Source organism: Boleophthalmus pectinirostris, unplaced genomic scaffold (genome assembly GCF_026225935.1).
Source record: "Boleophthalmus pectinirostris isolate CB_2022bp ecotype Guang Dong unplaced genomic scaffold, ASM2622593v1 HiC_scaffold_19, whole genome shotgun sequence".
Lineage (NCBI taxonomy): Eukaryota > Metazoa > Chordata > Actinopteri > Gobiiformes > Gobiidae > Boleophthalmus > Boleophthalmus pectinirostris.
In genome coordinates, this window is record NW_026571140.1 from 26,433,060 (window position 1) to 26,460,717 (window position 27,658).

Below are 27,658 nucleotides of genomic sequence, written 5' to 3' on the forward strand. Positions count from 1 at the left end.
TAAACCAGGCCGGCCCTACTCTGCTCACAAGCTGCTCTTCTGTGGAGGAAGATAAAAGCACCTAAAGACAATGGTTTTAAAGCGTTACTCTGTGTAATTGGCTCTCCTTTTGCACAGTGGAGCTAGCGTACCTGTCCGCGCCTCTTTAAAATGCAGCTCCGAGTTAATGTTCTTTTTATATCTGGATCCAATGTCCAGGTTTCTCCCAATTACACCACCTAAAGTACGAGAATATCAAAGGAAGAGAGAGGGAGAAAGAAAGTCCACTTCTCTGTTGGAAAATACGCTCCTTTGATTTTATTTGAAACATTAAAGACACGCTCACGATTTCGGTAATTACTGCAGATGTTTCCTTATTAAGGGTCCTGTACTGTATTACGCAAAACTGACTCTTGTGAGCTTTAAGTCATGTCAGAATGTTGTTACCTCATCAAAAACACAGCTGGAGTTGTGGTTTGTTTCATTCAGACATGTTTGAGTAATCCTGCATTATTAGTCTGTCTACATCTCCAAAGCTCAAATTCCACCTTGTGATGTCATGCAGTGGTAGTTTTTAAGTTAACAGCTACCGTCTGCCTTTAGATCAGTGGAGATTGGCAATTTCAGAGCTCAAAACATCCATGTGATTTTAGTGGTATGTGGAGTTTAAAAACATGAACATCACAAGGTGGAACAGAATGTTTTCAGTCTGTGAGAAGAACTATAATACCTAAATATGCAGGGTTAAACATGTTTGAATGAAACAAAACACAACTCCAGATATGTTTTTGATGAGGGAACATTACATCATAGATCAGAAAATAGCGTAATATGGACATTTTAACACTGAAGTCCAAATTGGATACGTGGAGATTGGATAGAATTCCACTGGTTTGCCATGAATATTGTAATCTATATTACTGAAGACTCTGGTTAGAAAGATTAGAGCTCTATATGTAAAATGAATAACAACACTTACTTTGAGTTATTCAGCTTCATTAAGCAGATAGATTTAACAAAACTTTCTGCAGAACACAACGTCCCATGCTCCAGTACGTCTATAAGCCAAGGATTATACCCAGTCTTTTCAAAACAATATGAGCAGAGGAAAAATAGAAATAAGTGCATTGTCTGGGTTATGTCATACAAACTTAATAAAAGATCTGGAACACAATGTTTCAACATCTCCTCGACGGTGACTGAGTGGCTAGTGCTCATACCAAGAAGGTTCTGGGTTTGATCCCTGGGACACCAAGGTTTTACATGTTCATCCTGACTCCGGTTTCCCCTATCAACCCAAAACTATGCACAATAGGTCAAATCCTTCGGCTAAGGTAGTCCTGACCATAGACTGTATAAAATAAGTGGACTAAGCGAGTGTGACGTCACCCATAGTGTTCGGCACCGCTCAAATGAAGCTTGTGATGCTAATGGCTACAGGAGCAAATCTGGAGCGAGACTGAATAGGAAAAAATAGGAAAAGGAATAGGAAAACAAAATTAAGGATCATGTAGAGCGGGTTAATATGAACATTTTAAGACCAAAATGACAAGGCTCACAGCAGCAGTTGCAGAGAGAGGGGCCACAATATCCCAGTGTAAGTCAATATCTGGGTTTCACATGACGTCACAGGGCTACGTTTGTCAGCACGCAAAATCAGGTGGAGGGCAGGAAGTGAACTGACTAGAGGAAAATGCCTATGTTTTGTGTAGTTTACGGCTGTGCCAATTGTTCTAACCAAGAGAAGGAAAAGCGATTTTTTTTAGAGTACCGAATATAGTCGTCCACAAAGGTCAGAAATGGGAAAAGCTGACAGAACAAAGCCGTAAAAAGTGGATTACAAACCTGTTTGCGGTCGGGAGGAGCAGAATTCGCTAATGCTCCTGTCTGCAGTGACCACGTCGACAAAGGTTTGTTACAAAGCTAAATTGTTTTTTGTGGTTTACCTAAACATAAACGAATCATTAACGACTAACGACTAACGGCTAATGACGTTTGTTGGCATTAAATAGTTCAGATAGAGGTTACTGTCGATACACTGCAGTTTTTCCATAACAGTCTATACATATAAAATAAGAGAAACACTCACCCCAGCGAAGACCAAACGATAATCATCATTTAGGCGTTTTGCACCAAGGTTGAGGACCCATCCACTGACAAAAAAAGTTATATGCCTCCAAACTTTTGTACGCCTTCATCTGTTGTCTGGTGTAGAACGATGTCTGGAGAACTAGATAGTTCGTAATATCCTCTGCCTCGATTGTCGGCAAATCGTTTACTTCGGTCGAAAATTGTCTCATTTTCAATAAGATGGGGTCACGTCCAATATATTTGTCAACTAACTCCTCGAACTTTTGCCTAGCTACTGGCTCTAAATCCTTACAATAAGTACTCTTCTCCATATTTGTATTGTCCATGGCTGTGTTTGTCGTGTTTGTCTTCACTTCCTGCCCTCCACCTGACATTCGTGCATCATCATGATCACGTGACTGAAACCGTCCTATTGTAGCCAGGGTCAAAAGGAGCCGAAAGAGCCCCCTGGTGAACTTCCTATTGCACATGGCGGCTAGTGATTTAGCTATGTCCTCTCATATATACAGTCTATGGTCCTGACCAAGCCTTGCAACAAGATCACGGGATGGGTCCTGTGCTCCTGAGGAGATGCCCCAGTGGCGCTGAAGGATGGGTCAAATGCAAAGGACAAATTCCTCTACAGGAGTAATAAAGAGGACCTTAAACACATAGCCAATTTACAAGAAATACACACGCATTTGTGAATGTTCTGATCTCCAATATGTTACCGGTGGGCTCTTGCAAACATAACGGATTTTCCCATGTACTTCTTTACATTTTTCTCTTCCATTAGAATTCCTTTGCACGTGCCTTTACACTGCCACATGAAGCAGCAGTTTATGGGAACGAACAGAGCCATAGATTACACTAACCCTTCATCATCTCCACACTGCTCCATAATTGATGACGATGGTCCGCTTTGCCCAGAAATAACAAGCCCAAAGTGATTGTGGATTTGAAAATGAAAAGCGCCTGGTTGGTTCACATCAATGAGAGATTTCCAGGTGAGAAGTAAAAGCTGCACGTTTAATGGCAGAAAGAAAAAATGGTGTGGTGTTAAAAGTCAAACTAAGTCTTTCTTGAGCTTTTTCTTGTTCAGACAGACAGGAGCGACTTGGACACAGCGGGAGCCACCTACACCACTGATGCAAGAGCTGTTCTCCTTGTTATCATCCAAGCTTTCAGTCTCCAAGGAGTGTAGCCATAATAATTACACTAGACATCCAGTTGAAGCCTTTAGTTTAAGCATAGAGGGACTGGTATAACCCTGTCTATATATAGCCAATACCTCATGCCTCATTAGCCTGTATACATGTTATATAACCAGTGGGAGAATGTAACAAAGTAAAAGTAAAAGTAGTAGTACATGAAGGTGCACTGTGTAGTTTTTCTGCTGGAGGGCCCACCAGTTATTTGTCTCCATGGAGATGTTATTGCTCTGCCTCTAATATTTCAAAGTATGGCATTAAACTTCTCAGTCTCCATAGAAACAAGCAGGAAACACCATCAGGCCAGCTTACAGGTGAGATCTGTGAAGGGGCGACCTCACTCACAGTAAGAATGCATGTTTTAAAGCTATTTTTGAGCCATAAAAACAACCATAATTGTATAAATGTATCTTATATATCTTTAATACCATATAACATTACAGGCAAAGCAGTAGCATCTCCACGGACCCCCCAACCTGAAAAGTTACGCAGTGCACCTTTAATTATACATTTTAAATATATGTACTTTACTTAAAAAGACTTTTACTTTACTACATCTGAAAGCTGGTATGTGTACTTTATACTACACTACATTTTAGAACTGGACTGAAGTATTTTTATAATATTTTGAGACCTGGTCAAAAGTTTGGGTGGGTTTATATTTAACACATTTATAATTGAGCAAACAAAACACACATTTAATTGTTTCTGATTCAAAATTCTGCAAAAACTTGATTAAAATTTGAATCTTTATAATCTATATCTCAAAATTTAAACAAAATACTTTTACTTTACCATTTTTAAACAGGGACTTTTACTTAAGTAGATTTTTTGCATGTGATACTTTTACTTTCACTTGCATTTTATTTTATTTTTTTGCATCAGTATCTGTACTTTTACTAAAGTAGAAAAATGTGTCTTGCGCCAGTACAGATACAAATATATAGTTTATATGAAGCACTTGAAGTAAAAATAAGTCAGCAGTGTGCGGTCTGCATTTAATTAGAAAGCGTTATATTAGCCTATAATCAGGAAGTGCATGTTAGCATGCTGCTTCTTATTAGCTTTGCCATCACAGAAAAACTGAGCTTTGTGTTTGAGAGTTGTGAAAATGGGTTATAAAAGGGCTTATGGTAAGTGTGGAATAAATAAAACTGACTATATTTGTTTTTCATGTTTTGAGGAGAGTACCAGCGCCTTTAATTAAGGATTTAGGGTCAGGACTTTTGGTTATGGAATTACTGTAAGTAGTTATGAAGCATACATTTTTAGACTATGTGTTAATTACAAAATAAGTCTTTCTTTTTCAAGGCTATTGAAAATTCAAGTTATTATAAAGTGTTACCGAATGTGTGATGTTACAAAATCTAATAAAAACACATGGATTTGTCTGGTTTAACCTTGGGTAAAAGTTGAAATAGTGCATGTTTGAAAGTGCAGATGTGCAGTTGGTGCGGCTGAAAGGTGAGGATGACTAATGACAGTGATTAGGATGCAGACTTGAGGTGGACTGAGGAGTGAGGAAGGTCAGGGGCTTTAAAAGAAGAACTGGACTCATATCAGAAACAGGGCCAAAGGACACTGGGGCTGGTAACTGAATCTGAATGAACAGAGTATTGAGTATTGATATTTTGCAGTGACAGAGGAAGGGGGCACACATTAACAAAATACACCCAAAAAGGATTCGCTGAAAGGCTCCGTTTAACAGAGGGATCATTTCCTTCTATCTATCCCACTGATACAGTAAGTCAAAAATGACACCAAATTAGTTGAAAAGTTTATATATGACGTTGTGGTTTGTGTGGAGTTTGTTACTCCAGAATTAGCTATGAATAAATTTGTTTGTATATCCAGCTGCATGAAGTCATTTGTGTTCCTTTTTTTTCATCATTCACTATCTTCCACCTAAAAGTGCTTTAAAGTTAGTTAGCTGTAACTTCTAGCACACCAGGCTAATCGCTTGTTTATAAGACGGTCATAGACGTGGATTTGGGTGGTAAGTGACTGTGGATCTTCACAACCTAGTTTTAATGTGTAACGTTATGTTCCAACCAAGAATGAACACTGTGGTCTTTAGGAGCCTGCCCCGTTATCGCAGTCTGGGCAGAAAACATCTGATGCATTTTCAATAGAGGAGCTGGTAACACAAAGAGAGTAGCTACACAAACGTGTAAATATTCCTAATAGAGAATGTCTTTGCAAATAACAACAAAGCAACCACATGTGAGTTGTAAGAAGACGCCAGCTGCTGTGTTTTACTCAAATACTTTATTCAGCTCAGATTTGCATTTAGTGTCTAGTAATAATAGCATAAACAGGCAATGCCCAGTTTATTCCTGTTTTGATCTGTCTGGTTACATGTGTATGTGATCAAAAGGGGGATTGTGAACAATAATCTCATTCATACTTAATACTGGCTACATTTAAAGTGCAAAATGTTCTGCTCAGTAACCTTGATCATGAATGCTTCTCTGTTTTATGATACAAACTGCAGAAGCTCTGGAAAATTCCCAGGGTAAAATGATCAGCTGAAGATAACACTTATAATTGGACAATACAAAAGCTTTGGTTAGACTCTCAGACCCTCGGACTCTCAGAAACTCTCTAGACGCTTGTAGACGCTCTGATGTTTTTGAATGAACGTACAAACTGAAGGCAGAGTTCTCTTTGTAAGTTATTATCTGAGGTCCACACTCTCCTGACCTGCTCCTGCTCCATCTAATGTCATGTAATTAATGTTATTTAAAGTAAGCTACAGGACTTTAATTAAAAAGTAAGACAGTGTAGCAAGTTACAAGTCATCTTCCTTCAGAAGTAAACCTGTTCAAGTCAAATACTGACATCACTTTTAACTACTAACAATTAATCCATAATGCTGATTTATTCACAGTTCAAAACACTGTCAGTGTACACATCATTTTAAACACACAATAGGCAAAAAACACAATGCAAAACATCCACCATAAAACTGTAAAATAAAAGATCTTAGACAAAATATGTAATTGTGTGGTGTGGGGAACTAACCTGCTTTAACCTGCTTTAACCTGCTTTAACCTGCTTTAACCTGCTTTAACCTGCTTTAACCTGCTTTAACCTGCTTTATTGTGTATCTTTTCTGGTGGAGGGCCCGTCAAGCGCTTTTCTCCATGGAGAAGTTATTGCTTTGCAGAGGTGAAGACTTTGAAGTCATGACTTGGACTTGAGTCAGACTTGAGTCCCTATTTTGAGGACTTGAGACTTGATTTGATAAAATGGACTAAAGCTTGGGACTCGACTTGGACTTGAAGATCAATGACTTTGGACTTGACTCAGACGTAAGAGCTGTGACTTGAGAAGACTTGATGCTTTTCCTAAAAAAAAAATGTTTTTAGAAAATGCTTTTCTCTTTTCAGTAGATACGTTCGGAGCTGAATTTTACACTAAGAAACTGGAACTTGTCCCTTCCACTTCTGTTACTTTGGATGGAACTGAAGTACTGTTATCAAATACCTTACAGTAATATAAAGTACAATGCAGTACAGTACAGTAAAACAGAGGGAACTATATAGAACATGATCCTTAAATTACATGACAAAATAACAGTTATTAAGCACTTTTAAATCTTAATTCTTTCTGTTCTGACTGTAATGATTCACTCTAAGATCTTTGGTTTAAAGACTTGAAATGACTCGAAGCAGACGACTTGGACTTGACTTGGACTTATGGGCCAGTGACTTGAGACTCGACTTGGACTTGCCTGTATTTCACTTGGGACTTGACTTGGACTTGAGGTCAAACACTTGAGACTTACTTGCAAAATAACGACTTGGTCCCACCTCTGTTGCTTTGTCAGGAATGTTTCACAGTATGGTGTAAACCTTTCTATCTTCATGAAGACAAAACCAGACCAGGTTACAAGTCAGATCTGTGGAGATGAGACCCCGCTCACAGTCAGAATGCCTGTTTTTCTAGTTTTTTTTTGTTTTTTTTAGCTATAAAACCATCTGTAATTGAATAAATGTAAAGAAGAGCTGTTTAATGTCATACTGTGGAAAGATGTTAACCATAGAAAGAAGCAGGTGATGGACCCCCACAGTGAACCTTTAAAAAGAACATTTCTAGCAATAATATTTCAAAATTGAAGCTACAACTTTTTACTCTCCCGAACACCATTTATAACACATTCACATCCGGAATGATGATAGCTGTATTAAAATCATCTTTACTCTGGTCCCATTGGATAAAAATAGACTCTGGAGACAGTGGCTCATTAAATGTTCACACCATGACATATTATAGAGACTTAATTCCTGTGCTGTGTGCATTTTGACTGCCTATGGTGAAATGTAATTCTATAGACTTGGCTGCCTCTCAATTATTTTTCAGAGCTTGGAGGCAAACACAGGCTCTTCGGGTTGCAGGTATAAGCACTTCTTCTTCTCAGTCCCTGACCAGACATGCACGGCGTATGTGAGAGCCAATCATGTCTTCTCCTGCTTCTCCAGCTGAGGTGCAGTTGGAGCAATTGGATTCTGGAGCAGAGCAGCTATCAGGTCCCATCCCTGGACTGTACGACAGCCGGGGACAATTGGGTTTGAAACATGATAATAGACTCCGGAGGAAAAGCCAATAGATTTGTGCAGAAGAAAGGTGCACATATTCTCACACAGAAACAGAGTACAGAGGCAGAAGAACCAGCGGCGTGGGTCCTCTCAGCTGGAGCAGAGCCAGTCCCAGTATTTAGGTCAAGACAACACTGTAATTAATAGGGATGTAATGTTAACTGAAATATCGTGATATCGTATCGTCAAAGTTCTCAAAATAATATTGTGGACCATCACAATATATTGAATTACAAGTCTCTTTGCTTAAATTAAGAGTTATGGTGCAGCAATAGCTAAAAGAAGACAGAGGGAACTACATAGACCATGATCCTTTGCTCAATTTCAGTGCAGACTACATGAAGAAATAACAGTTCTAAGCACTTTTAAGTCTTAGCTCTTTGGATTAAGTCTTGTCAAGGCATTTTAAGATGAAAAAGTAGCATATTAACAATTTTGTTAGCCTCCATAAAATATATGTAAATATTGTACCAAGAGATTTGGATATTGTTACATTCCTAATCGTGAGTCTCCCCACCATATCGTGAGCTTTCCCACGATACCGTATCGTGAAGTTCATACCGTGACAATATCGTATTGTGAGACTTGGATATCGTTACACCCCTAGTAATTAAAGGTCCTATATTTTAAAATTGACTATTGGGAGTTTTAAGACATGTTATAAAGTTGTTAGCTCCTCAAAAACATACCTGGAGTTGTGTTTTCTCCGTTCCACCTTGTGATGTAATGTCCTGGCAGTTTTCAAGTTAACAATTACCTTTTACCTTTTGTTCAGCAGAGATCAGCAATTACAGGGTTGAAATTATCCAAATGATTCTAGTGAAGGGGTATGAAGTTTAAAAACACAGTGAAGCACTTTCTGGATTACTTACTGAGGAAACAGCATTGCAGTGTAACACGGGGCTTTAAATAGAATCAGAGAGTACAGAGCACATACTGTACCAGAGAACGCATAGTTAGTCAGAGCTGGATGTTTTTCTCTTTTACAGTTATAGAAATTACAACAGAGAAGTGAGTGAATTCAGTAATTAGACGCCAAACGTTGAAGCATATATTGTGTATACACATTGTACATTTGAATCAATTACTTTTTTCAACTGAGATTGAAAAAAGATTCCTGTTTGAAGCAAATATATAGAGAAAATTATAAATGACTGAAGGATTTTACACTGGATAAACAGGTAAATTATTTCAGTTCACTTTTAATTGAACTTTATAAATAGACCTTCCCGTAATAATTTTAATGAAAGTCTCCTTAAAAGAAAAAAAAATAATAATAATAATTGTGCAAAGAAAAAATAAACAGAATTAGTGAAACTCTGTGACATTGCAGTAACATTAGCTGTTTTATTGTTTTAATTTGAATCAATATGACAGATGTAGGAGTAGATATAGATGTAATGAATCAGGCAGATGGCAGGTTATCGGGAACATGTGGTTAACCTATAAAGATGCAAGCTGTATCACATCCACCTGTGAACTAATACAGTTAAAGTTGTCCAGCAATAAACACATTTTCAGGGTTTTAGCCTGTACAAAGTAGACTCAAAAAATTTTGTTGAAATATTACAGTGTAGTAACAGTGCTTTATGTACAGATCATATATTAAATGTTTTAAACAGTTAAATTAATGTCAAAGTGACCTCTTCAGTCTTCTAACTCATGTTATTAGCACATAAATATCTTTTCTGCTGAACCTTTGCGATGTCTAATAGAAAATAAAATAAAGTCCTTTATAGCACAAAGCCACAGTCTGTTGCACTAGTCCATCCACGTTGAAGGGCCCTCACTCTTCTCTCCAATAATCAAGCCTATAATGTCCAAACAGGCCGGAGAACCAGAGTTTGTTGATGGCGAGAGGCAGTAGTTACAAAGCCAGGAGTGTGTGTAAACAGGGCAGTAGCAGCACCAACATGGCTGCCGTCAGTGCGCCACTCCGGGATGAGCTCTTCACACCCGGGTCTTTGGCAGATGGGGAATGGTGATGACGGCCATGATGAGGGTCCTGATCACTGGGCGCATCTGGACTCGCTGAGGAGAGAGGGAGAGAGGGAGAGAGGAGAGAGGGGGGGAGAGGGGGAGAGGGAGAGAGGGAGAAGGAGAGAAAAGAGGAGAGGGAGAGAGAGGTGGACAGAGACAGACAGAGAGAGAGAGAAAAGGGGAGTAGGAGAGAGAGAGAGAGAAAGGAGGAGACGGAGAGAAAGACAGACAGTGAGAAAGGAAGGAAATGGGGGAGAACGAGAAAAGGGGTGGGGGGACAGACGAAGATAGGACAACCAGAGAAAGGGAGAGAGAGAGAAACAGACAGAGAGAGAGAAAAAGGAGGAGAGGGAGAGAGAGACAGACAGGGAGAGAGAAAGGACAGACAGAGAGTGAGAGAGAGGGAGTGAGAGTGAAAGGGGGAGACGGGGAGAGAGGGGGGTGAGAGAGATAGACAGGGAGGGAGGAAGGAAAGGGGGGGTGAGAGAGAGACAGAGAAAGGGAGAGAGGAAGGAAAAGTGGGAGAGAGAGAGAGAGAGGAGGGAGAAAGAGGGAGAAAGGGGAAGAGGGAGGGAGGGAGACAGAGAAAGAGAGAGAGAGAGAGAGAGAGAGGAATGAAGGGGGGGAGAAGAGGGGGGAGAAAGGGAGAGAGGGGACAAAGTTATTAACATTCATAACCCCACATGTCCTGCGCTGATGTGATCACAGAGAGAGGAGAGGCAGCTGTCAGGCAGGACTGGAATATGCTCCAAAGAAAAACACTGTAGATCAGCAGCTCATACTGGATAAAACAATAAGACATTCTTTACATTAAAGGTGCACGGCTTAAATATTGTGGTGGATCTGCCACCTGCTCGTCTCCATGGAGATGACATTAAACTTGGACACTATGGACACAAGCAGGTTACGCCACCAGCCAAGTAACAGGTTAGATCTGTGGAGAGGCGACCCTGCTCACAAAAAATATTTTTAGCTTTTCATATTACTTTTGAGCAATAGAACACACATAACAAAGTAAATGCAAGATAAATGAGTTTAATGCCATACTGTGGAACATTCTAGGCAGCAAAGTAACATCTCCATGGAGACAAAGCAGGTGGCAGACACACTACCAGATTTGACCGTGCACCTTTAAAACTATATCAACAAAATATATGATAAACATTTTGTTCAATTCAATCCAGTTGTCCAAACAAACATGACTGTATCTGAAGAGACAGGATAATTAAAGATGTAGCTCTCATGTTTATTCTAACAAATTATATTTTTGTATTTGCTCAGCTCTGAAAAATAAACACGTCAAGGCTGCTCATACAAAATTGAAAAAGTGAATTAAATAAAGCAGCTAAATTAAAATACTGTTTTTATAACCGTTAGTAAGATTACCTTTTGTCATGGTAAATTGTTTTTGGCAATACTTTATTCCAAATTTTCATGTTTTAATAAGTGTAATTTGACTGTTGCCGATTGCAGCAGAAGCATATCTATTAATGTGGGAACAAACTGCCTTTTTACTGTGATACTTAAGAAGGAATATGTCACACAATACAAAAAATAGCATGGATAAAATGAACTACTTAAAGGAAAATATATTTAGTTTTAACTACAGACTTGCATTACTAAAAAACAAGACTGTAGTTAAAGGTGCATTGTGTAACTTTTCTGGTGGAAATGTTTTGTCTTTGTCTGGAATGTTTCACAGTATGGCATTAAACATTTCCATCTTCATGACAGACCAAACCAGACCAAGTTACAGGTCAGATCTGTGGCGAGGCGACCCCATTCACAGTCAGAATGCCTGTTTTTCTAGGTATTTTTGAGCTATAAAACCATTGCAGTTGAATAGATGTAAGCTGTTTAATGTCATACTGTGGAACATTCCAGGCAGAGCATTAAAATCCCCACCAAAAAAGTTACACAGTGCACCTTTAAAGCAGGATGTATCCGTATCCGCCGTACCACAATACACAAAAAATGAAGTGTCTCTGAATGACAAATCCTCCCTCTTTACTATAGCAGCCTGTTGCTCTAGATTGCAGGTGTCTCTCATATATAAACACAACTTTTTGTTTTCCTCGTAGCCTTCACTTCTCAAACCCATATTTTCTGGACCGGAGCACCACTCGGGTCCCACACCTTTGAAATTACACCGCCACCGAAACTGTTATCAGCTACGACAACTGCACAAGCCGCACTGTCAACATCCATCCTACTGTTTACTCCAATCTGAACCCACCCCAGAAAGAAACTCCACATCTTGTAGTGACTGAGGCTGTGTCCTCTTTAGCCCTATTGTAAGTTACCTCAGGATACCCCCAGCCTGTGTAGAAAAACTGGACTTGGGCTATAGAATGAAGACAAACTGCCCCCGGAAAAGAAGTTACTTTGCTAAAGCCACAGGTCTGTCACTAGAGGCAGGATGGCTTCAGCCCGCAGTCTTTCAGGGATCTCTTTGTTCAGTTTATCTGAGAGGAGAAATAGGAGCACTAGTGAAGAGAAAATGATTTTAAAATGTGGAGAATAATGTATGTAATGTAATTCTTTCAGTCACTGTGCCCCATGAGGCTTTTGGATGACATTAAAAACAGGGATAAACATAAATAAATGCAAGACACATTCTCTAATATACTATAAAAGAAAACTGAACACATTGGGATGCAGTATTTTTGTTTGTCATAGGATTGCGTTATATACTAGCCAGGTTGGTGCCACCTAGTGCATCCACTCAATTTAATTTCTTTCCAGCGACTAGGTTAGGAATCGGAATACAATACACGGTTCACAAAAACCCCGGAAGTGCGAGTTCGAGCACCAGCCAATCAGTGAAGAGTCATACATTCTGTGTCGTCAATGATTCCCGAGATCGAGGAAAGCCAGAACAAAGAGAATGTTTGGTGAATTTTATCAAGGGGAACGACGTTATTGCCCTTCTTCCTATGGGATTTGGGAAAAGTTTAATATACCAGTTAGCCCCGTTAGCGGCACATTACATAGGTCACGACCAAATAGCAGCGAATGAGAAAAAGTACTTGCCTACCATCGAGTGAACAAATTCCAATGCTGCGAAGTCAGATGGTTTCCACGAAGTGAAACCGGCTGATGAATCAGAGTAGTTATATTCTGCCAACAGACTTGAAACATCTCACAAGAGCTGCGTTCTGGCAAATGTTCACGATTTTCAAGGGCTCTCACCACGCAATCCAATTTTCCGCTTTCTAAGACATGAACCTTGGGGACAAAATGTCAACAACCATAATGATGAGAATGTCCACGTGTGAATAGTGTTACCTCCAAGATTGCGTACTATCTACTATCTACTATTTACTATCAAGAAATTCATGACATTTCTTTTTATTAAATTTATTAAATTATGTTCAGAAATACAAACTTGCCACCAGCATTTTCAGAAAGGTTTCAGAATGATGAGAAAATTAGGACTAGTAAACAACAATTTAAAACTAAACATTAAGCTATTACGTGTTTTGAAAGGTCCTCAAAATGTTGCCTCACACAAACTCATAGCGTATTTTTAGACAGATAAAGTGTTACACAAAAAGATTAGAGCTTTCTTCTGAATCTATTGAGAAAAGTGCAAAAAGAAAATAGCCCAGTATTGATGTTTGACTGAGCAGACCCCAGGAAGTCTATTGAAGACATACGGCTCACATATGGACCACCGACCCAGGACTCTGAACTTTACCACTTCAATACAGCGCTTTCATTCAAATACCAGGGCTCCAAAGGCTGCAGCAGCACACAGCAGCACACAGCAGCACACAGCAGCCAGCACTGTCTTTGAAGAAGAAATGGCCCATTATTAAATGTTTCTCTCCCAACAGTGACCCACTATCTTAATCAATGTATTATGTCATCAAGTTATACAGGTTGATTGTGTCACTTCTCTGGTGGGTGGTGCTTGGCTCCATGGAAAGATGCTTTGCCTGTTATGCTTCACAGTATGGCATTATTTCACAGTTTAATTTATTTGTTGTTTTTATTATGTTTTATTGTATTAAACTGTAGTTTGTTTGTTTTTTCTTTATGTGCATCACTTTAGACTCAGTCTTTGTTTAAGAAATATGCCATAAAAACAAAGTGAACTGGATTAAACATACTTGATCTCTGTGGAAATGAGCAGCTCATGCCATCAGGATTGTCAGATCTGTGGGGAGTCCTGCTCATGTGTATTTCTAGGCAAGAACAACTGTCATTGAATATTTGAATTAAAAAAATCAATGCTATACTCCAGGTACTGTATCCCCCATCAGAAAAAAATTATAGTTCATACTGTAGTTCACCTTGAATGGCAGAAAGACTGCGTTCACAAAACACTTCACTCAAACACAAAAAGATGTTTTAATCTCCAAAGTATCTTTTAAAAAGCTTATAATAGGCACTATAGACTTGTTCCTTCTCTGGCCCTTTGTGACTGCTAAGATAAACAGTTTTAATGGTATACACTCTATTTTGAGTTGTTTTGCAGTGCCAATTCTCCTGCCGTTAAAACACAAAGGACAATGGAGTCTCTTTTTTTTACAATAGCTGATTAAATATAATGTATGATTAACATTAAATTGGCTGACCATCTCTTCTCTGCATGTACACACTAATTATAAACCATGACAACGGCTCCAAAGTCATCAAAGTAAATATAGCACTTTTTTGGACACTCAAAGATTCTTTACAGACAGAAAGAAGAAGACAGTAGAAAAAGACAGTGGAAATCATGAGGGGAATGCCACATTGAACAGGTGAGAACATGGCTACGTACTTTTATTTTAGTTTCTTAAGTAAGTGTGGGATGTCAGTATTATATGGATGATCTATAATTAAGATTATTCACATCACAAGTCATTTCAATTCAATCCATCTCAAAAAAGTGAACCTTAAAGTGTTTTTATTTTTTTATCTTACAGTTTATAGGTCCGTGTACCATTTGTTCTTTTGAATTTCAATTAAGTATGAAAATAAAATGAGAAAACAGTTTGTTATTTCATTATTCTGTTTTAATGTCAAACAAAAAAACAGATGTTGGCCTCTATTTCCAATATTTAATTTAAAGTTTATTTCAGATAACACCAATCTCTCGGTGCCTATTTCATTTTGATATTTTATTCTCTCTGGTTTATTTGCCCTGGAAGTTATGCTGCTAGAAGGACTTATCTGAAAAATCATTGCAATTTTGTGGATAAACATGTCCTTTTCTATTATAGAGATGCGTTTATTTTTGCTTCTTAAAAAGTAATTGTTGAACTCCATGACAAGAAACAGGGAGCAGCTATAAATTCTCCTTTGTTCAGGTGACTCCATAGAACTATAATAATACTATAAAAATTGTTTTTATTTTGGATCCATGGATCCATCATTTTTTGTTTGTTTGACACTAAAATGGAACAATTGAAATAACATAACTTTTGACTTTTTGATTTGGTTTGATTTCATAAAGCTGGAAACATAGAAGAATGGTTGCCTGACCTGCCAGTCCCTTTTACATTCTGTTCGAATCCAGAATGGACTAGAACCAAGATAAATAATAGTTTGGAGATTTGAATGCTGATTCTGTAAAAATCTGTGCTGTTTACTAGTCCTTCATGTAGATTTTTCTGTGTAAACTGCCATGTTTGTTTTTGACACAAACTGAGCATGCGTCTCTGACTGGTTAATCCGCCTGTCAGTCTCACCGTCTGAAATCGGGGAGGCAGGACACAGCTTCAGCTTTATATTCATTTATCATATATCATGTATTCATATTTGTACAGTTTTGTCAAAGCGTGTGGTTCTGGCTGGTCAGGTAAGAGCAATGGTGATCTATTAAACAATTTGGTAGCACTTTAAAATTTATTAAGAATGAACAAAGACTTTAATTCATTAATCCATAATCGACAAACTGTTTGATTAGTGTGAACAAATGATTCAGACTTAGTAACTACTTAATAATGATAATTAAAGGGTAGTTGTTATGAAGTGAAACCGGCTATTTGAAAGTAAGAAAATTATTTTTTGGCGACGTCCCTAAACACAGTTACAGCAGGTCATGTGGGTGCATCATGGCTGCACTGTTTTAAGCTCTGATTGACAGGTGCTTTGGTCTCAAGCCTTTCCCTGACGAAGAGTGAGTCCATTTACGAAGGCAAACACACTATTGACAAACTGTTTACCATCACCTGTTGTCTGGGTCAAACAGGGGAAAGATGGACACAACACACACACAGAGACACAAACACACACACACACACTGTCATAGAGGCATTATTGCTGTCTAGACATCATTATGCTTCACTAAGTCCACAGGTACATTTTAATAATATATAATAATATAATGGAAAAGGGCAAAAGCATTATCAAAAAGAAATGTGATTCAAGTCTGTATTATTCTGCTGCTGCATGTTTCAGCATAAAAATAACATTGTTACCTAATAAACCCAATTATGCTGAGTTTGAAAAGTACTTTTGTTATGGAAATGTTTGCTTTTAGAATTATCTGCCATGGACAAAGTCGCTCATTTTGTGATAGATCAAAATCCCTGTTTGGGTTCAGAAGGGTTTAAGAGTATAATTTTAGACTCTGTAGACTGTAAAGTTCTGGAGGCTCCATGGAAACACAAAGTTAAACCTTGGAGAGTTTAGATTTTAGGCCACACTGTGAAATATTATAGCCAAAGGAGCCATGAGTCAGGTTTGTGGAGACTACTACCATTAACTACATTCTACTGTTTAAAAACACAAAAGGAGTGAGAGCTTCAGGGGATATTTTTCCTCGTTAAAAGGCCAAAACAGGACATCAAGGACAAGGCTTAAACGCTAAAAAACTGTGAAGATAGTCATGCTTGTAATATAAAAACTAAGCGTAAAAAAGTGGTCATAAAGGTCCGAGGCACTATGTTGGAAATATAATAAAAGTCCTTTAGACACAGGCAGTATCTTCATAGCATATACTTTATCACAAGTAAGTTTTTATATAACAAGCATGGTCATCTTCTTTTGGACATAAGACCTCATTTCTTAGTGAGCCAGAGTGTTGGAGACTTGTGGAGACACTTTTTAAAATATTCCATCCAGTCCTTGTATTTGCAGAGGTCACTGGTTCTAGGCTAGTGCATGTCAATGGCCATAGTTAGCCTGCCACTTACCCACTCCACAAAACACCCGAAGAAAATCTATTATTACACCAGACTGTCGATGTTAATGTCTGTCTTGATAGAATAATGTTTGCAATAAAACTAACCTTGCACCGCAAGAATCGTCGCATGTTGAGGCACTATTTTATCATATATCAGTCCGCCACTGCCAAGCTTTCTATCAACAAGTACAACTTGCTGCTGCTGCTCAGACATAAATCCTTCAAATGCAACATTGGTTTTAGTCTAAAATGATTCTATCGACACAGATATTCACTCTGCCGTTGTAATTGTTTTGCCTCGGGTGCTTTGTGGAGTGAGTAAGACTGCTTTTAGTGGCAGGCTAACTATGGCCATTGACATGCGCTAGCCTAGCACCAGTAATTTCTGCAAATACATGGACTGGATGGAATATTTAAAAAAGTGTCTTCACACGTCTCCGACACTCTAACTAGGAAGTGAGGTCCTATGTCCAAAATTCCGAACTTTCCCTTTAAACTCAGACTTAGACAAATTTAGATAAATCCACACGAGAAATTATTTAGACACAGTAGCTCACACACAACAGTATATTATAATAACAAGAGTCAAAAATATAAATGGTAATAATACAGCAAAAAAGCAAGAGACTGGTGTCAATAAGATTCAATTGTTAGATTCTATTTAGAGAGATCAATCATGCAGCATTTTGAGAAATCTTTGTTGTACAACTTGATGAAAAACACTGTTATCACAATGGCTATGATTACTATAATACTGTACTTTCAAACAGGATACTCTTGAGTAGGGGTCCCTTTTTCCAAGTCTGAAATAATCCATTGTAAAGAAATAGTTTTGGTCTAAAAATCTGTACTTCTGGAGGAGAGATGTGTGTAAATAGAGTTGGTGCGCTGAGTAATAGTACCATGTTTCGCTAAAGCCTTCTCAGAGAGGTCAAGATGTTGGAAAAGGAGCCGAGCGACGAGAAAGACATACAGTAGGTCTGAGAGAGAGAGGCTTAGAGCTGAAGTGAAATCAATACAGGCTGATTCTTGAGGACTTGGAGCGGCCCTGATCAATACCACACTAACTGTTCAAGGAAAGAGCCACAGCCTGCGCACTGATGGAGAGTCCCCATTGTGTGTGGACATAAAAGAGGGCGCAGTACAGGGCTGGGACTGCAGGAGGGGGTGGAGGACAGGGGCGCTAGAGAAAGGTTTGGACAAACTTCATCACAGCCAAAGAGCCGAAAGCACTTTCATTAAGTTAGTTTTATAGCCCCAGGCAGACTCTGGAAATTCTCGACTTATTCAAACTTTGAGAGGACTTCACTCAAGAAATTATGTGTTTTGCTGGGAATTGGAGATGTTAGAGTCTGGGCAGAGTGTACCAGGAGAATAACAACTAACAATGATCAAAAGTAACAATTAAAAAAAACTTCTGGTGTTTGATTTTGTGCATAGAACATCTAAATGTTCTATATTTTGTTGAGTTAAGGTGCACTATGCTAGTCTGTTTCATCAGCTGGTTTTACTTCGTGGAAACCATCTGACCTCACAGCATTAGGATTCATTTGCTCGACAGTAGAAGGGTAGTTTTTTATTTAAACAATTGCTGCTATTTGGTCGAGACTTATGTAATGCCCTGGAACGCTCATCAGTGGTGTTCAAGTAATTGCCGGCTTCACAGCTCTTCATTGATTGGCCGGTGCGCGGTCTACAACTTCCGGGATTCTTGCAAATTGCCAAGTGTTTTCCGATTCCTGATCTAGTCGCTGGAGAGAAATGAAACTGAATGGAGATGCTAGGTGGCGCCAGCCTGGCTAGCACTATGCACCTTTTCTAACAGGGTTTGTCCATAGGCTGTATAAAGAAGTAGACTAGAGAGCGTGACATTACCCATAGTGTTCGGCTCCAGTCAAATGAAGTTCATAAGGCGAGTGGCTATAAGAGCGAATTTGGAGTGGAGTTCCATATTAGGAATTGCAATTTATTAACGAACAAAATAAAAACATAAAAACACCATATAATACAAACATTTTAAGAGCAAAAAGTCAAGGCTCACGGCAGGAGTTATAATTTTTCAGTGTTGATGAAGCCAGAAACGCCCCCATGCTCACTTCCTATTTGGAATGTCCATTTATATAAAGTCTATGGTTCACCACATGCTTGACACCAAGGAGATGTTATTACTTTACCAGTAATATTTCACAGTATGGCATTAAACATATCTATCTTGTAGTTCACTTACAAAATTTATTGCCCCAAAATGATAATAAAAAAATAAAAATAAGTAAAAACTCCACAGATCTGACTAGTAACATTTCCCGGTGTTGTTGCCTTCTCGTCTCAATACAGATAGACACATCCAATACCATACTTCGGAACAATCTAGGAGTAGCAATAGCATCTCCAATTAAGATAAACCAGAAAAGTTTCTTCCTGCACTTTTAAAATAACTCCTTGAAGTACTTTGTTTATAGCTACAAAAACATCCTTGATCAAAAAGTTATTGTTACTTAGAAAAGCTTTCAAAGGTAGCCTGGACAATATTTTTTGAAATTGAGAAGTTTGGCTGCAATCCGGAAGCCATTGTCAATCCATCCAAAGCCAATTTCTCTTAGTTTGGGTCTTGTGTCTAAAAATATTCAAGTCTAGTTTTGATTTGGTCACAGAATACAGGGACAGAGTGATCACAAACCAGTATTATCTGTTCCATAAAGGCCGGTCATGTATATATGAAAAACCCGAATCAGTTCTTCAACGAACTCAAATAAAGTAAGTGAATCAGCTCTTTAGCTTGTGTGAGGAAGACAAGTTAGAGGGATTATAGCAGCATTATATTAAAAAAGGAGAAGATAAAATGAAGTGATACAATTTACAAATCCCTCTTTTCTTAGCATTTCTGTCCCGTTTGGTGGAGTTAAGAAGTTCAGTAAATACTCAAAGGACATGTGCAAGCAAATGCAGTCTAATCCTAATTAGGATTCAGAAAGGATGACGCCGCATGTTTGAAGTTTTTGTACAATACACCACGACTGAACAGGGCATGATGGCGTGTTGTAATCTGCCATAGGGACTGTCTCATTGACTGTTATGCAACTCCACTTAGACTATATGTGGGTGATACACAAAATATTCACATCTTTATAGAGTCTACATCATTTCACTATTTATTATTATGATATTTGAAGAGAATCAGGGGTAGCCTCACGATTCAATACAATATAGCTCACAGTACAATACTATACAATATGAAGATACATGAGATATATAGCACAAAATATTCTAAGAGATACTGTATATGTGTTGTAAAAGAAACAAATAGATTTTATAACAGCGATTATTTGTTAAAGATCCTATATTTCGCAAAGCAGATGCTTGCTGATCTTTAAACCATGTTATAAAGTAAAGCTACCTCATCAAAAACATGCCTGGAGTTGTGTTTCGTTTCATTCACACATGTTTGAGTAATCCATTATTATTAGTCTGTCTACATTTCCCAAGATCAGTATGCTAAACAGCTACCGTTTATCTTTTGTTCAGTAAAGCTCGGCAATTCCAGGGCTGGAATCATCCAAATGATTCAAGTCAAAGTGTGTGGAGTTTAGAATCACAGTGAGAACTTCCTATATCACCACATGACATCACAAGTTGGAACAGCATGTTTTCTGTTCTTGGCAGGGTTTGTGTGTTAAACATGTGTGAATGAAACAAAACACAGGTATGTTTTTGATGAGGAAACAAGATTATAATATTGGTCAGAAAATAGTGAAATACAGAATCTTTAAACCACTAGATGCCCATTCGATTCATGAAATACACTTAATTCAGTTTCTCTCAAGCAACAAAATTGTAGGGCTGCTACAACATTCTGAAATGTACCAAAATTATCCATGGATATATATCAATCGTACAGCCCTCTCATAATTTAGAGTAATTAAAAAACTTGGACATTATGCTGTAGCTGAGTCTCTTTGTATTGAAAAATAAACTTAATATCTGCAGATCAATGAAGGGCAAAGAGATGGCCCTGCAGTAATCTAATGTGGAACTTAACTAATGTCTAGTTTAAATGGTCTACATTCAACATTAAAACCCATTATTCACTGTTTAACTTCAACATACATAACCTTGATAATGGTGTTTTATTGACAGCAAGGATTTATACAGACATTTCATTTATTCCAAAGACACTTTTAAGTATACTGCTCAAACAGCAAGTATTTGAGCAGTTAGAAAACCAGACATGTCTTCTTGACCCTTAGCCTGTCTTTGGGTTTTCAATATTTCATCAAAGGATTGGTATGAAATATCTATACAGTCAGCGTTGGAGAGACCCTCTACGAAGCCCTGCAGAAAGCCAAAGGGAAAAAAAGGCTATAGTGTGGTGTCAATAGGTGCAGATGTTACAGTTCATGTGCTCCATTAAACTGCATTCATTTCCAATAATGAGAGTTTCTGCTGGTACTCTGCACTCCCCTGACCTTCAGATCAATCAAACAGCACGAGTGGGTGTTCAGGAGACAACCACCACTATTCTCATCCAAGCACAGCAACATGTTTGTCAGGCTGCAAATGGTAAAGGTCAAATTAAGAGAATTCTCCACCAACATGGTGTCCTCATTACATATGTTCATGGTATTTCTTTAGTGCTAAGAGACTTAGAATATTTCAGGAAGAACTAGCAGTCAGTGCAAAGTCATTTAGGTGTTATGGGCTGAGGGGGTCAGCAGGGGTAGACAGTAATCTCAGCTGTTTGCAAAATATTCTCACGTTTCAAGCTCTGACCGTGGTGCTCTGTTGTTATAGATAAACACCTAGAGCAGGGGTGTCAAACTCAAATTCACAGAGGGCCAATATTAAAAACTGGGACTAAGTCGTGGGCCAAACGAAATATTTATTTAAAAATTTAAACAACATCTGCATGTTTGCTCTTCTTTCGAGATATGTAATGTTTAACCTTTTCTTATTAAAATAAATGTTTAATAATATTTTTGCTTAAACACTGAATCCAGAACAAGCATAATAACATAATAACAACATTTGAAATAAATAATGTCTCTATAACCTATCTGTAGCTGGCGGGCCAGCTCTAATACATATTTGATATGATCTCACAGGCCAAAAATAATTATATTGTGGGCCAAATTTGGTCCCCAGGCCTGAGCTTGACATATCTGACCTAGAAATATATGTTAGAAGTGTTCAGAGACATGTTACAGAGGTGCAGAACCACTGACTCCCTGAAGATGTGTGTGTGTTTGGGTGTGTGTGAGTGTGTGTGTGTTTGTGTGTATGTGTGTGTGTTTGTGTGTGCACTACTCAGGATTATTCACTCTATATTCCATAATAGTAAACGATGTCTAAAGGTACACTGACTCAAGTGAAGCTGCCAATCTGCGCCATCGCCACAACCAACACTCAAGCACCACATTCAGACTGGGTGAAGTGTCTTGCCTAAGGACACACTGACAGAACTTGATTAGTGGTCACTGTCACCTCTTAGTATTACTATTATTATTTTTTAAACATATTTTATTAAGTTTTCAACACTTGAACACAACACACAAAACACAGAGTAGTCTGAGCACATATTTGAGTTTTCCTCATTACATAAACATTACCCAATTAAGCAAAACACACCAACCTGGTCAAACAGCCAAACCAACAGCCCGCCACGGCACTGAGCCTGCACTTATTTGTGTGACACTGATACTGACATCATTGGGCAAGTAGTCAAGCAGAGGCTGCCACAACTCCATAAAGAAATCATCATTACCTTTCAATTTTGCACTGACTCTTTCCATGGGTAAGACTCTAAAAATGTCTTTATACCACTGCGTGACAGTCAGTGGCTTCTCATGTATCCAGTTAAACAGCACACACTTCTGTTCCAGAAATAGTAATATAGCCACCAATTTTTATTTACTTTTGTGTGCCACTTTGTTTAGAGGTGACAGCCCCAACAGAAACCAACCTGGATCCTTCACTAGTTTTTCGCTATAACGCTTAGTCCACAGACAGTGAAAAAAGGTTGCATCTGTTGCCTTACATTTAAGACACAAAGGTGATCTATTAGGCACTATCTTGTTCAGAAAAACTGGTGTTCTGTGCTGTCTGTGCAGTCTGTGCAAAATTTAAAATTGAGTCTCTTTATATTTGCTATTGAGGAATAGTGAATGGGGGGACCGGATACTGTCTTTCCAAGTATGCTCCTCACAGTGGCAACTGAGATCTTCTTCCCAAAGCTCATTTCAATATTATGCTGATTCTGTCCCTGCAAGCTTGAGTAAAAAGTATTAGTATTATTGATTAAAAAAAAAAAAGATTAACTAAAATGTTTTTCATTACACACTATAATTTAGCCAACTCTGAACAAATGACACACAAGGACTCTTCATTAGGAATAAATGTCCCAACACAAATGACTCATTACACCTGGTTCAGACAGAGAGAGGGAGAGAGAGCAGGATAGAGACAGAGGAAGAAGAGAGAGAGCAGGAGAGAGACAGAGAAAGAGGAGAGAGAGTGAAAACAGATCGCTGATGAAGCATGAACTGAATTAGTGTCAGTGTAAACAATGGGACAAAAAGATAGAAACATGCAGGACTATTTCCAAAACAAAAGCAGAAAATCTTTAATAATAATTGTCATTCTTTGTGGCAAATCGGAGGCAGAAAATCAGCCATTCCAAACACCCCCCCACATTTCAGTTTTATCACAGCACCATAAAAACATTTAGACACACACTGGCCACGCTCCATGACAGCAGCGCGTGAGCCTGCATCTTAATTCAAGCTTTAATCAACGCCTATATCTCACAAAGCACTAAGCAGATGCAACCTGACTCCATTCTTAAATAAAGAAGACGAATGCATATTTTCATTGTGTGATTGTTTTGTTTACACTAGAAACTGAATCAAGAGGAACCACCTGAGACCGCGCAGAGGGAAAGCCAAGTGTTCCCATTCTCAAATACAACAATTGAAAAGCGCATTCAATTAGCGGCAGACACCTAGAGAAAACAGAATAAATTAACTCTTTATCTTAACAAATTATATGATTTTTGCACAAGAGGGTTTATTCGCTCCATCTGTATAATTACAGAGTTAAAAAATGAAAACTAATTTATGATGATTGACCCTCGGAGAATGTCTTGATTTCACACTGTTGACGAAATAAACAAGTGTCAGAAGTGTTCAGCTGCCAACACTGTTTTAATGGGAACTAAAAAGAGAGATTATTTTGAATCATTGTTAATAACACATGCAGCACTGGTTCCAAATAATAAAGTTTCGAGTTAAAAATCTGCACCATGCCTCATAAACTCAGCCTTTGGGGAACGATTTTATTGAGTGCAGTTACACAAATTGCTGTTATTACTTTACAGCTACACTTTGGATTAATACAAATGAACTCCAATTGGGTAAGAAGAACTGTTAGTAGAGCAAAAGCATTTTGGTACTGTTTAAGCAGAAACTTGTGTCTTTGGGTACTGCAAATTAGCACTGATTTGCTCATATACACCCATCGAGAATTATGACTGAAATATTACTAATTTAAAGGTGCATTGTGTAACTTTTCTGGTGGAAGGTCCGTCAGATGTTTTTCTCCATGGAGGCATGGAGACCAAACTAGACCAAGTTACAGATCTGAGGAAATATAACCCCACTCACAGTGAGAATCTGTTTTTCTAGGTATTTTTGAGCTATAAAACCACCTGCAATTGAATAAATGCAAGGAAGATCTGTTTTCTAGCCAGACTGGCACCGCCTAGTCCCTACACTCAATTTAATTTCTCTCCAGCGACTAGGTCAGGAATCAGAATACACTAGACAGTTTGCAAGAGCCCCGGAAGTTGTAGACCCTGCACCGGCCATTCAGCGAAGAACTGTGAAGCCATGATGTCAAACTCAAGCATCTGTTTGGGTCCCTTTTGTGGTACAGCACAGCAGTAAGAAGTTGAGATGGATGTAGACAAAGCCACACATTCTGTGTTGGCAACGATTCCTGAGATCGAGGATTTAAAGCTGGAATAAAGAGAATGTTTGGTGAATTTTAAGGGAATTATTAAGGGAAAAGAAGTTATTGCCCTTCTTCCTATGGGATTTGGGAAAAGCTTAATATACCAGTTAGCCCTGACAGAGGCGCATTACATACGTCAAGACCAAATAGCAGCGATTAGTTAAATTAAAAAAGTACCCCTGTACCATGGAGGGAACGAATACTAATGCTGCATGGTCAGACAGTTTCCAAGAAGTGAAACCAGCTGATGAACCAGGGTAGCTATTTATTGTCATACTGTGGAACATTCCAGGCAGAGCAGTGACATCTACATAAAAACAAGCAAGTGACAGACCCCCAACCAAAACGTTAGATAGCGCACCTTTAATGTTTCATCTTTTCAGTGGAACAATACCTGTTTATATGAAATGAGTGACAAAATACAAATCAATTTTGCAACGTGTGAAGTTTAAGCTTTATAATTAGCCTGCAAAATATAGGTTTATGTGGCAGATGTTTCACTCAGTTTCACAGATGTGAGGTTTCTGGTTCATTACAGACATTTGTGCTGCATTTAACGGTTCTGTACCTGATTTTTTACAACAGAACTAGCTCATTTTAAGGAGATTTCAATGGTCCAAGCATAAACCTCACTTTGTTAGCACATTCCTACCATTCAATTTAATAACCGCCATAAGTTTATAAGCTCGTTTCACAACTTTCAGAGGTCAGAGCCGTCACAGAAATGTTAACAACAACTAACATGCTAACATCGCACTTCCTAATTAATGGAGGATAAAACACTCTACAATTAGATGCAAACAGCGCACAGTGATCTTGCTCTATTTGACCCCAAAAACTGCTTTACATAATATATCTGTACAGGGACAAGACACATTTTACTTTAACTGGACATGCATGTTTCTTCATTGAATGGTCCAAAGATTTGTGTCTAGACAAAAAAATATGAATTCTACATTAAAAATAAATTTTGCCATTGACATTTTTTTCTTTTTTTCTTATTCAAACACCTCTGCTTTACTTTTGAGGTGGCAGAACTTTAATTATGGTGTCAGAAACTACATTAAAATTATATTGGTTTAAAACATCTGACCTTGAGAAAATCAAATTTGCTACTATAATATAATATAATATAATCAAATATATTACTGTTGACATGTCACCTTGAGCCAAATGGTTTGTTATTGTACTTTTAATAGAGATATTTGATATAGAGAATATTGGACACATATATTATTATAATTTTTTTTATTAGTTAGACGTTAGATTCCAAGGTGATTATTTAGCGAGTAGCTGTCCTGGTACCTCCATGATCTGGTCATAGCACAGAAAACGTGAGATGAGCTGGACTCTGGAAATACGGTCTATTTTGACATTTACGACAAAGCAATCAGAAAACGCTCCAGATTCGTAAACATAAACAGGCTGTGTACCCAGGACTGGTCATATCACAGGCAGCTCTGGGAAAGGGCGAGCAAGAAGCATGGAGAGAAGCCATAAACACCTGCCGAACATGTCCTCAACTATAACTCCATCACGTGAGCAAATAAAACAAAACATCCTTATTTAAAATGGTTAAATTATATTGAACAGGGGTCTCCAACCTTTTTCCTCTGGTGAGCTACCCTTACAAAACGAAAATGCCGGAGAGATACTCGTTTAGTAGTCGTAAGAAATGGAGTAAACGTAAGAACCTTAGATGGGGTAGAGTTGCCTATAAAACATTTACACAACTATTTTATTTATTAGTGTACAAAGATAGGCATCAGAATAATACATTTACAGTGGTAACAGGCATTTAATCAAATCAAATTTTAGTTATTCAGAGCAATACATTCAGAAATTCCTTGTTGAGCTACTTGGCAGGGGATGGAGAACTCCTGGTAGCTCCCAGGTTGGAGACCCCTGACGTAGAATGTGTGGTATGTTTAATGTTTAGTATGCATAGACTGTATATAGAAGTGGACACAGGGAATGTGATATCACCCATAGGACACTCACATATAGGAGCAAATTTAGGAGCAAATTTGGAGCTGAGTTCCATATTATGAATAGGAATTTACATATTTAGGGAAAAAATGGCGAAAAAAAAACCCACCAGGATCACGTAGGGCAGGTTAATATGAACACTTTAAGACCAAAATGGAGAACTTCACTGCAGCATTTACAGAGAGAGAAGTGACAGTTTTTCAGTGTAAAGTCAATTGGAGCCAGAGTTGATGGAGCTGAAGTGGCCAATGAACACTTCATTAGTTATGTCCATTTATATACAGCCTATAGTAGTCTACGTTTTAAGGTAACTTTTCTGGTGAAGTGTCACATACTTGTCTCCATGAAGATGTTATTGATTTGTCTTGAATTTTAAATACACTTATCTTGCATTTATACAGGTTCTTGTTGTGAGTGGGATCACCTCTCCACAGATCTAACCTGTAACTTGGCCTGGTGAGATCATCTGCTTGTCTCCATGGAGAGATACTTGTCTGGAATGTTACGCAATAGAGAAGAAACTCACATAATCAAGAATTGCCAGTTTTTCAAGCTATATATATATAATATATATATATATATATATATATATATATATATATATATATATACACACACACACACACACACATATACATATATATACACACACACACATATATACATATATAAAATCTGAATCCAAAATAGTTCAATTCAGTGCA

At 38.1% G+C, this 27,658-nt stretch overlaps 1 protein-coding gene across 1 annotated transcript in view; it reads right to left on the reverse strand.

Moving 5' to 3' along the window:
* Positions 1–9,200: 9,200 nt before the first annotated feature.
* The window catches only part of gpc5a (glypican 5a), a 209,124-nt gene continuing 190,666 nt past the window's right edge, over positions 9,201–27,658 (reverse strand). The window contains exon 9 of the mRNA XM_055155037.1: positions 9,201–9,892. Within this exon, the coding sequence (XP_055011012.1) occupies positions 9,729–9,892 (164 nt within the window). The 3' untranslated portion in view covers positions 9,201–9,728. The remainder of the gene's footprint in view (positions 9,893–27,658) is intronic.